General features: G+C 36.2%; 1 protein-coding gene across 2 annotated transcripts in view; it reads right to left on the bottom strand.

Annotated features, from left to right (window-relative positions):
- The window catches only part of LOC107658831 (carbohydrate sulfotransferase 11), a 46,645-nt gene extending 36,142 nt beyond the window's left edge, over positions 1-10,503 (bottom strand). Inside the window, exon 1 of one of the 2 annotated variants that reach the window (XM_016447495.1) lies at positions 10,253-10,503. In XM_016447495.1, coding sequence (XP_016302981.1) covers positions 10,253-10,391 — 139 coding nt within the window. In that variant the 5' untranslated portion in view covers positions 10,392-10,503. Of the gene's footprint in view, positions 1-10,237 lie in introns of both variants that reach the window. The other variant, XM_016447494.1, reaches the window with a different exon arrangement.
- Positions 10,504-12,792: the final 2,289 nt, after the last annotated feature.

Below are 12,792 nucleotides of genomic sequence, written 5' to 3'. Positions count from 1 at the left end.
TGAAATACACACACACACACACACACACATACACATACCACAAAATTACAGACTGGAAGGGGGGGGGGGGGTGGTGGTCAAACCAGAAGAGTCACTCTGGACGCAAATTACTGTATATAAAGGACCTTCAACAGTGTCACAACACACAAATGCTTCCACTTATTGTGTTTGTGAGGGACAAGGCCATTGTAACATCTTAATGCATTAGTAATCTATTGTAATATACACTTCAGGGTCATCCCTTATATTCATTTTACAGTACAGCACGGTAGCAGGACCTTCACATTACAGGAGTTTGACGTTTGAAAGTCTGTGCATTAAAGCCCGTTCACACCAGAAACTGTAACTATAACAATGCATTTTGCATCCACATCAAAGCATAATAACATTGTGTTTATTATAAACACACGATACAGTTATGTTGTCTGTCACTTTAAATGCTTGAACTCTAGATTCTGATTGGCTGTCATTGTTTTTGTTGTTTATTAGCTGGGAAAAATTTGTTTTGAAAGGTACTCAAATTATATTGTTCTCTCATAACAAATATTAAAACTTAATAGTTATAGCTATACTTATATCATTATAGTTATTGTCCTTGTTGTGAACGGCTCTTTAGTGTTATTGAGGATTTTCGATAAAGTCTTTCTGCAGGTTACATCGTTTTGCCAGTAGTCATAGAAGCTGTCATTGCTTTAATCGATTTGTTCAATCATGCAGATTCATTCAGGAATTAAATGGGTTGCTAACATTATGAGTGAGTCATTGAATCATTCATTCAACCTATTCGTTTAACAGCACTGCTCCATTAACGAATGGAACAAGTGACTGTTTTTATGAATGAGTCGCTGAACCATTCACTCGACTGTTTTGTTCAAAAACAATAAATCACTCAGGATTCAAAAAGAAATGCTATTGCTGTGTTCTTGGTTCTCCTTATTTGAAATATATTAGAGCAAAAACAGACAAAGTAACTGGCAAAACTGTGCCTAAATTGTAATTTACTCAGTATGACTTCTTCGTTTATTGGTGTGTAACAGCAATCTTGTTATTTCAAAAGCCTCTTTGTTTTTCCAAGAAGCACTCAGAAACGACCCAAGCTGTCGTTGCTAGTTATAACGTTACGTTTTCAAATTAGTAACACAAATTTAGACATATTTTTTTATATTCTAGTTTAATATGCTTTTGTTTGAGTGTCTCAACCAACTAGAGATAACCAATGGCATTAGTTTGGAGACGGGATTATCAGTTTGTCCAGCCAATGGCAGATGAGGGGCGTGTTCAGGGGAAACCCATTTGATTACAGTCATTATTTTTGTTTAGTGGTATAGAAATGACATTTCAAATGGTAAAAGTGATTAAAATGGTGGTCAAATCTACACATTTACTTAAATTGTTACCTAAAATCTTGATTTTAAACAAAAAAAGTTAATGCACATATAAATATGGCTGCATATGCATGCTTATACGCCCATTTTATAGGATTTTAGCCCAACCCATGCAGTCTATGTATGCATTGCACAAGTTCTCTCCATTTCGCTCTTTCTCCTCAAATCTGAACTCATATCAAGTGTCATGCGTCTGTTCATGCCCGATGCAATTGCTCAATGCCTCGATTCCTGTCATTGAGGAAGAGGGATTAAATGAATGAATAAACTTTTTATTAAAAGCCGTGGATTCTCGCTGTATCCACCCATCATCTTATTATTCAAGGGACTGAGCCCTCATGTCCACATGCTTACAAACACCTACAAAAGAAAAGCATCCACACCACTAACACACGCACACGTGTGAACACCTGTTTACACTCTCACACCCCATCCCCCAAAACACACATCATACACGCCACTGTTTCCATGGTGATTGCTTACACCCCCTGAAATGTGGAATTTCTTCATCGTCGCATATCTTCTCACTCGAGTTGGCTCTTTTCTTTGTCTCTTTCTAATGGCCTCTTTTGTCCTTTCTCTTTACTTTGGCCTGTTGCACTGATAAATATGTTTTAATCAACGGACAGGATGAGCTATTAAGTATTGCTGGAACAAATCAGCCTCATATTGTCACGAATCCTGTCCATGGACTTCTGTTCAATCACCACCAGAGGTCACCCTTCCATTACATTGACTCTCGCACTACTCAAACTGTTGCATGTCATCCCGGACTACATATCCCATCATCCATTGCACTGATTGCACACAGCACTGATTGCACACAGCTGTAACCAATCACACATTCACTATATAACACTCACTCAGATCCCTTTCAAACTGCCAAGTATTGTATGTGCATATCGCTAGTTGTGATAGCTACGTTACGGAGCCTGCTTTAAGTTTCTTAGTCTAGCCTAGCCTAGTCTTGCCTTGTCTGTTTCCTCGTCTTCTGATCATTGCCTGTGTACTTTGGATTACCTCCAGTGTTGCCAACTGCTTTCAATTGAAAGTAGCTAAAACTGGTAGCTAAATGTCACTAGATGACATCACAATGGCAAATTCACTGATCTATATAAAGATGAACGTAGATCAGTGGGTAAGATGAGAACTTAGATAAGGTTTGTCCAAGCAGTTGCTATGTTTGTCCCTAAACTTTTGAAAAAAGTCTCAAAAGGGGCGGGGAAGTCGCTAAATCTAGCTACAAAGTAGCTAAATTGGCAACACTGATTACCTCTCTCGTCTTGCCCTGTTCGGATACTGTTTGCCCCTGCCTGGACCTTTGCTTTGTACCTGGATTATCTCTCTAGTCTCGCCCCTGTTGGATTACGTTCGCCGTCGACTGACCCTCGCTTGTTTACTGGACTGCTCTTGTTTTGTCTTCTATATACCTGTTTGCAATTGCCTGACCCTCGCCTGTTTTGACCACACCCTTAATAAAGCTTGCAAATGGATCCGTATGTCTCGCGTCCTGTTTGCCCCGTAACACATATGCACATATATAATGTGTGTTTAAGACAAGTGTGCTTGTTCAGCACTAGTGGATAATGATAGACAACTTGTCTATGGCTATATTTTAAATACACAATACTCACGAGAAGTCTGTACAAATACACACCCCTCCTGAAAGCATACACAAGAACACACAGGCAAACCGTTTCCCTTATTAAATGTGGAAAAACTCAGAATTGTACATGAAGTGGTGGATTTCACAAAGAAATGTGCAGGTCGTATTTCAGAACCAATAATCACAAGAAATACTAAGTTATATTTTGAATTATGACATTATTTTCATGACAATTAAGACCCCAAAAATTCTTTACAACAAATATTTTACTATTTAAACATTATATTATATTATATTATATTATAGTCACGGTATGTGGGTGTAGAAAGTGCTCGACGAAGGAGTAAACTTTTATGGTCTTTAATTCCAACTTCAACATAAAGAAAAGGAGAGCTAAATAGCATCAACACACATGTACCATTAAATGAACATCAATCCAGGACCAAGAACAGACAGAAACTGAAGGCTTATAAAGACAGGGAAACAAAGGAGCAAACGAGATGATCAATCAACACAGGTGAACAGAATGAAGGTGATTAACTAATAATGAGAACAGAAACCAAACCAAAGGACAAACAGGAACATACACGTGACAATTATATTATATTGATGTGAGTTGGCTGTAAAAAATGTTTCCCCTCATTACCACTCTGCTACTACTGTTTGTTTCCTTTAAAATACATTGATCTTGCCATGAAAATAGCAATAGATGTTGCAATGGAAATAAAAATAAACGAATAATAATAACTATCATCATCATCATCGTCATATTATTATTATTACAATTTAAATTGTTTATAATGTTCTATAATATTTTGCATTTAATATTTATTGTATATAATATTATCTTATAAATAATTAGAGCATATTAAATTAATAAAGTAATATATCATTATTATAATTTAATATCTGATTGTTTTGTTCATCATTTTGCATAACATTAATGAAAACTGGTGGGGAAAAGTGCTTAATTGTCAAGAAAAAAAAGATCTTAAAAATGGGCTTCATTTTCTTGCCTTTTGATTTTTTGTATTATTTCTTGGTAAAGTATGACCCATACATATTCAACAAGTTTTGTGAAATTCACCCAAAGAACACAAAATATTATATTATATTATATTATATTATATTATATTATATTATACACTTTGACTTTTAAATAGTTTATAATATTCTGTAGTAATACTTATTTGGTGTGGAATATCAATGAGACGTTCCGATCATGACGTAAAACTGTAGTTCAGCTGACTTTGTCTTTTGCATGAGTGTGTGTGTGTGTGTGTGCATGTTTATGTGGTTTATGAGGACACAAATTTGTATAATAACATGGGTATGACATAGGTATTACAACGAGAAGGTGATTTATGAGGACATTTTCAGTGTCCCCGTAATTCAAAAGGCTTATAAATAATTCAGCGAGAATTCGGTTTTTTTTAAATCTAAAAATGCAGAAAGTTTCCTCTGAGGGGTAGGTTTAGGGGTAGGGTTGGTGTAGGGCAATAGAAAATACGGTTTGTACAGTATAAAAAACATTACGCCTATGGAGAGTCCCTAATAAACCATAAAAACAAACCTGAGTGTGTGTGTGTGTGTGTGTGTGTGTGTGTGCGTTTATTAGCCATTCTCATCCCTTTATTGGGTTCATAGTTCATTCTGTCACAGACCAAGAATGTGACCTCTCCCTGTCATCTTGGTAACGGGCATAAACAATAGCCAAAAGTGGTTAGGTCCCTCTTCTCCTATTCTATTCTCCCATTAACAGTAGAGCTCAAGTCGTACGGCAAGATCAATGCTTATCAATACTCTGGCCAGCAAAACACTCAATTCAGCACGTGCTGACAGTCCACGCTAAGCATAATGACTGCAGCTAGTAAGCTGACAAAGACCCAAAAGAGACACACACACACACACACACACACACACACAAACATATCCACACTATTATGCCCATAAGAAAAAAACACAAAAGAGATCTCATTTGATTCTCCTAGAAGTCTCCTGCTGATTTCTCATCCGAACAAAAGACTCCAAATGTTAAAAATATCAGCACACACAGTTATTTTATACCTCTATACTTACGCTGTATGTCAACAATTGTCTAATTTAATCATCCTAAGGACTTTTAGGAACAATATCAAAACCAAGTCACTTATATAAAGAGTATCTGAGAACTTTATCTCTCCTAAGCTATAAAAGTACAACCTCCGAGCACTTCTTCTGGGATCTGTACACACCATGACCTCCCGATTCTGTAATTATCAAATTCAAAAAAGGAGCAACACATAATCACGCAAAACAAACCCACTTTACCAAAATATTTAAAGCACCGGCTCCTAAAAAAGCTAAGTTATTATGGGATTTAGGATATAATCAGCCATACACAGAGATCTCTTCATTCTTCCAGATGCGGGTGGCTGGCATCCAGATGTTGGATTTGGTAAATGACACTTTTGCCGTTTTCCATCGTTAAGACGCGGCTCCTCCCACGACAACGTGTTGCAGACGGTGCAAACTGGGCTTAATGAGCCTAATGGGCTGACTCATAAACCACAAACATGTGCATACCTTTTATCTCACACATATGGCAGCGCTGGGAATATTTTTTAACAATTAACCATCGGAGAGACAGAAAGGGCAAGAGAGAGGGAGACAGATGGGCAGAAAGCATGTCTGTCTGCAGGTGTGGCTTTTGACATCAACCGAAATGAAAGAACAAGGAAGCCTTTCAGATATGCTGGGGTTTCCTACAGTTGACATTCTCCAGAGATACGATACAAGCTTATCGGGATACGCTGCATGTTTTGGGGGCAGGTATGATAGCAGCAGCTGTTCTTATGCCACCCAAAAACATGAATCAGGGAGTGTGAGCCACAAATTCAGTCCGTTTCAGCAGATGAATATCAACCAAATTGGTCTGGTGGGCTCCAACAACACAAGCTCTGGCTCGAACACAAAGGCATGGTGCAATAATGACAGCGAAGTGCGGCGAGGAGAATTTGGATCAGGGCCATTAATCAAACATGATTTGACTAAATTTAAGTTACAAAGGCAAACGGAATATTGCTTTAAGCATATTTGTATAATATGTGTACAGTATATCGGAACACATCTTAATAACCACATCTCTTTTGTGACCACATATATACATATACATACAGTAAATTAAGTATATATAATTCCAAATTAAATATTTTGCTGAAATATTAATACTGCAGCTGTACCAGTGTCCACAATATATGTACATATATCTATCTATATACTGTATATCTATAACATAATTTGTATTTTAATATTAATATTAATATATTTTTTTATTTAATATTACACAGAATTTGGTATTGTAATGTATATATGCTATTATAATATATGTGATTTTATTTATATTATATATTTGCTATTATAATATGTTATTAAATAATATAATATATATTAAAAATATTATTAATAAAAAATAAAGAAATAAATATTATGACAGCATATCACACACATCTCTCTTGATAATCAATAATTATATAACAATAACTAAATCTGTAATTATATATATATATATATATATATAAACACACACACACACACACACACACACACATATATATAACAAAAAGTACATTAATTTTAAATATTAATTTTAAATTTATATTAGTTATGTTTTTTTTTCACTATTAAATAAATAAATATTATGACAGCATATTATATGTTAAAATGTATTCTGAAATGTTAACACTCCAGCTGCACCAGTGTCCACATCTCTCTGGGACCAGCTTGAGCATGTGGGTGTGTGCAAACTGATGGCAAGAGCTTGAAAAACAACGGGACAACCAAGATCACACAAACAGGATATCCTGCATATGCACTCTCAAAAAAGGCACACAGAAAAAATCAAAACAACAATGAGCTCAGAACTGGCAGGCAAACACTTGCACAATGGCAAACAGAAAGTGTGATTTGAGCTTTGGTATGTCATTTGTTTTCACGTTGGCATGACCTTTATCATTCATAAACATCAAATGCCAGGCCTCCTCAACAGACTCCGAAGATGAAGAAGAAAGACTGCCGTGCGTCAGGGAAAGTCAGTCACACAGATACAGAAAGATGGCCTTATCTAAGCTCTCAGGAAGAACCGGGATTCTTTGGTCTGCTGGTCTGGGTCCTCGTCCCGGCCCTGAGTAACCAATCCTTAAGGAATGTTGAGCTCCCTGCAGACATTCCTTATCTCTTCTCTCCTAAGACAATTAATTTTGGTTCCTTTCCAGACCATATTTCCTTCTATCTCTACAATCCTGCCCAGAGGAAAACTGTAGCGCTCAGAAGTTGCTCTTATCAAGAGTTCTCAGTTATTCTTCATTTCATAACTTTTTCTCAGATGTTTCTTTTAGAATTCTTCAGGAGAAATAAAAATAGAGACAAAAAGTGGATAGCGTGGCTCAGATAACTTTAACATAGAGAAATGTGATGAGAAATCTCTGGCTTTTGATTTTGTATATTGACATATCAGAACACAGACCTTTATTTTTTAGAACATATCTGAGATATTCAAGAAATATTCCAGGTTCAGATGCTGATTACCACAGAAGAAAAGAGGATTTAAAATGAAATGTAAAGCTTATCATATTATAATAGCACTTAAGATTATTTTTTCTGTTGAAACGTTTGTTTATTTGAGCTATAGAGCTGTTTATATCATTATTTTTTAGTCATTTTGAAACAACATTCACATTATACACAATAAAATCATGTTAGTGTGCATATTGTATTAGGTCTCATGACTGTGCTATTGAAAGAGAAAGTATTTAGTTGTTTACAAATTATAACCAATCACTGCAACCCAGATTTTGGCATTTGCTTCTCTTTCTCTGATCATCATAAACACACTGAAACATTACGTCAGCCCGTCATTCAATTGCTCAGGTCCACTTGAGGCGCTTTCCAGTGTGTGTGTGTGTGTGTGTGTGTGTGTGTGTGTGTGTGTGTCTCGTGCTGTGCCGGTGTGTTCTCGGGGTATGTTTGTAGGCTAGAGTGCATAATCAGGTCACACATGGGGGGAGGAAAGGAGAAAAGAGCAAGGACATGTGGCCATAGACACACACACACACACACACACAAACAGAAGAGGAAACTGAAACACCTGTCAAGCCAAAGCGGAGCATAAGGGAGGCTGTTATATTAGACATGGTTCATAAGCATGTGGGATGCACAGATGCGTTTAGAAACAGCTGCTCGTACCACCATGCAAAAAATGCCCGTACATCCCAACAGACCATGGGATGCCGTTGCACCACAGTGATGCTTTGAAAAACTTTGAATTGAAGGAATAGAGCACCCAAATATTAAAATTTGCTCAAAATTTACATGAATAGGTAAATGTAGGTGAGTTTGTTTCTTCATTGGAGCAGATTTGGATATTTGCTTTAGCATTTGCTCACCAATAGATCCTCTGAAGTGAATGGGTGCTGCCAGAATGAGAGTCCAAACTGCTGATAAAAACATCATAATAATCCACAAGTTATCCACAAGACTCCAGTCCATCAATTAATGTCTTGTGAAGCAAAAAGCTGCGTGTTTGTAAGAAACAAATCCATCATTATGGTGGTTTAACCTTAAACCATTGGTTCTAGCAAAAATACCAGTCCATAATCCATAACGGTTCATCCACTGAAAACCCCCTGTTGTCCTCTCGTATTAAAATCCACCAACATATTTGTTTAGAAATGTTCTGGACTGTTTTCACTTGTAAACGGTGCTTGATCTGTGCATATTTCTCTCCTGATTCATACACCAGTATTTCATTGGATACAATACTCGTATTTTAGTCAGAAGCAATGGTTTGAATTTAAGAACGTCTTATTGATGGAACTCATGTTGACTTCTTGTGGATTATTGCGATGTTTTTATCAGCCATTTGGACTCTCATTCTGACGGCACCCATTCACTGCAGAGTGATGCAATACTGATTTTTTCCAAATCTGTTCTTATGAAGAAACAAACTCTTGCATGGCTCGAGGGTTAGCAAGATTTCAGCAACCATTCATTTTTGGTGAACTATTCCTTGAAATCAATAAAACACAAGAGGCCGCGTGTCACAGTGTGCACTTTTGATCTTCTCTGAAATATCCTGTGCAGATGTGGAAGATATCATGAAGTGTTCATGAACTCATCAGTTTCTCTGTCTTGTTTCAGCATCCCCTCTGTGTAAGACGATGATGACATGGGCATTCCAGCGGACTGCTGAGAACCTTCACATGCCGGTGGCGCTCATGACTCACCGTTTCCAGAGACATTCCACCGTGCCGGTGACCACAGCGGTTACTCTCTACTGCACTACTACACAGGTTTCATTGTCCTTATCTGGATCTTCCATCCGCAGCACATGGGGATTCCCCAAAAAACAGATGACATGCTACATGCTCTGGTCAAGATGAACCAAACCGGCGAGCAGGACAATGGAAAAGTCTAACAGACAGGCGTAATTATACCTCCTACATCATCCATCAATACAATTTCCAGATGTGCTCTAGTCTATGCACAATGTATGTGGAGTTCCAGTGGATTTAGACAAAGATAGATAGATAGATAGATAGATAGATAGATAGATATAGAACTTTTAAATTGTAGCTACTTTGAAAAAGCCTAAATAAGTAGGCTACTTTAACACAGATAGATAGATAGATAGATAGATAGATAGATAGGAAATTGCTCAACCAGTAAAGCACACAATATCTACACAATACAAGAATATTGCGCTATATTCAGCGCTATATTTCCTCTGTTATGGAATTATGCTCGTCCACTTTACTTAATTTTCAACTTCACAACAGTATAAGTAACAGTAATGAACAGAAGCAGCAGGGCGAATGTATGTCAACTCAATTGTGTGCCAGTATTGATGTATGAATGTTTGCACAGCGTGTTTGATATACAGTGGCTCTACTGTACCGGCTACCGGAGACAATGACCGTCCCTCCACAACACTAAACAACGGACCCGAGCTCTACCCATTGTGTAAAAGATTAAAAATACATAAAACTGGACGTCATTATTGATAGGCTACAGACAGCTGGAGCTTTGATGTGAGTCAGTGCATCATTCACTCTCGCTGCTGCTGATTGATGCGCTCCTTCAAACAGCTCATTGATTATTAATGACATTCTTCCACACTAAATCACCATGTCACAGGCTACAAAAGGGAATAAAGGGGCATCTCAAATCGATTAAAAGCCTTTAGGATGAAACCACCACGAAGTCCTACCTGGTTGGAACATACTTTGGAAATAGAAGATGACCAGAATAAAAGATCCTAAACAAGTGGCCAGCACCATCCGGCAGATCCTACTCATCCTCATGAGGTCCAGTAATGTCTGTTTCATGGCTGGGCACGGAGAGACGGAGGGACGGAGCCCCATACAGCGGGTCTGTGTTTGATGCTGATGCCGCCTGCGTCCGTGTCTCAAAGATCTCAGCGCAGCTCCCTGGAGTGCACTACCTTCCTCCGCACACTAGGCTACAGCGGCGAAACTCCGCCCCCTCCCGCCGCGCGGCGAATGAGCGCTGCCCACACTGTAAAAATGCTTTCATCTCTATCTTATAACAGCATCTTTGTTTCCCTTTGACTTGTCCCAATACTTTTTCTGGCATTTCTGTTCGCTTTTTACGAGTTTTCAAAGTGGAATAATATTACTACATCTGCAGTAATAATTTACTACATCTGCAATTGAATTCAAAGAGGTCAAAAAGTCAATTTTAAGTTGCTTTAAAAAATAAAGCCAGCGTTGCAATTAAACTGAAGCTTTTTAGTTAGTGGTTTGACATTTTTGCAGTACATACCACTTATATCCATGACCCAGTATCTCAAACCAAAGTCTGCCACTGAATTGGATGGTTATTGCATATGTGAATATTGCATATGTGAAAAAGTGTAAAATTTCCCATAGTAATCACAGTTAATTATTGTAGCTATTGTTCTTATTGTAAATCTGATTCAAACAAAATGGAAAGGTTTATTTATTTATTTATGTGTTTATTTATTTGTTTGTTCATTCATACATTTATTTATTTAATAAAATTGCATTTTAGCTGAAACACTATTATTATTCATTTATACATTGTACATTGTGTATAATATAAACTACACACACCACACATATATATATATATATATATATATATATATGCATATCTACATGTACACTATTAATATAAAAGTGTAAAATTTCCCATAGTAATCACAGTTAATTATTGTAGCTATTGTTCTTATTGTAAATCTGATTCAAACAAAATGGAAAGGTTTATTTATTTATTTATGTGTTTATTTATTTGTTTGTTCATTCATACATTTATTTATTTAATAAAATTGCATTTTAGCTGAAACACTATTATTATTCATTTATACATTGTACATTGTGTATAATATAAACTACACACACCACACATATATATATATATATATATATATATATATGCATATCTACATGTACACTAATAATTAATATGAATATATACATTGTACTTTGTATGTTATAGAAACTACATGCACATATACAGTGGGGAAAATATTTATTTGATCCCCAGCTGATTTTGTAAGTTTGCCCACTTACAAAGAAATGAAGGGTCTGTAATTTTTATGGTAGGTTTATTTTAATGGATAGAGACAGAATATCAACCAAAAAATGACCAGAGTATATTGTACTCTGTATATAATAGAAACTAGGCTACATGCATTTATAAACAAAAATAAAATAACATTGTAATAAGATAAGAAGTAGCTTTCAATTATTATTTATTTAATAAAATTGCATTTTAGCTGAACGTATTATTATTATTATTACAACTAATAATTAATAAAAATAATAATTAATAAAATACAATTGTAATAAAATGACAAAAAAATAAATAAACAGGAAATTACATTCATTTGAGAAGAATTGATTCCAAATTGAAAATGAAGTCTTGATTCATATGGATATAAACTGCCACAACATTTCCTCCTCAATAAGCAGTCGCTAATATAATTATGCATTCACGGTCCACAGCATTCAGTGCTGACTGAAGCAGAAACGTTTAAAATTCATGAGTGATTTTGCATTCTGGACCTGCTGATTAGAGGCACTTTCTGAGGTGTCCATTCCCAAGAGGAAGCTCTCAGGGAATTAGGCCAGAATTACAAGGTCATGGTGTTGATGTCTACTGAGACCCTGTGAGGGGAAGAGAGGAGAGTTTTTACTGTACAGCGAGGAATTACAGCATAAAAAGTATGCTGGAAAACTCCTGGAAAATGCAGTTATTTGTGGCTAGCCTGTGACTGTAAGTGTAGCTTTTTTGCCAGTTTAGACCAAATATACAGCCAGGACAGGGGTGAAATACTGTTATATTTTTATTTGACTGTAAGCAATTAGTTAAAGCCATTACTGTACACACTAATGAGGAAAAACAGTGCCTTAAGTACTAAAATGCATTAAACATAATTCTCTTTTCCCTCCACTCAGGTCAGGCATGAGCATGTCAGGGTTTTGTAATTATATTTTAATATTTCAGAGCTGGCTGCGATTAAACTGCTACTCTTAAGAAAGGTTTGCTTCTTTGTACAAGCATCTGGTATCACAAGCAGTCAGAAGTTAGTAAAAATACAAATTATATTATTTTTTCCACTTTAATTTGTTCTTTAGGTGCAAACTACACACATTTATTTTACTTCAAAAAACTTTCAGAACTAATTAAAGAGACAAAACCATATCATCCACCCACATTCAAAGAAGAGCATTTAGTTACTTTTTCACTTCAATGTGCAACATATGTTTGCCATCACTT

Source organism: Sinocyclocheilus anshuiensis, unplaced genomic scaffold (genome assembly GCF_001515605.1).
Source record: "Sinocyclocheilus anshuiensis isolate Anshui unplaced genomic scaffold, SAMN03320099.WGS_v1.1 scaffold283, whole genome shotgun sequence".
Lineage (NCBI taxonomy): Eukaryota > Metazoa > Chordata > Actinopteri > Cypriniformes > Cyprinidae > Sinocyclocheilus > Sinocyclocheilus anshuiensis.
This window is presented reverse-complemented; position numbering and strand designations above follow the sequence as displayed.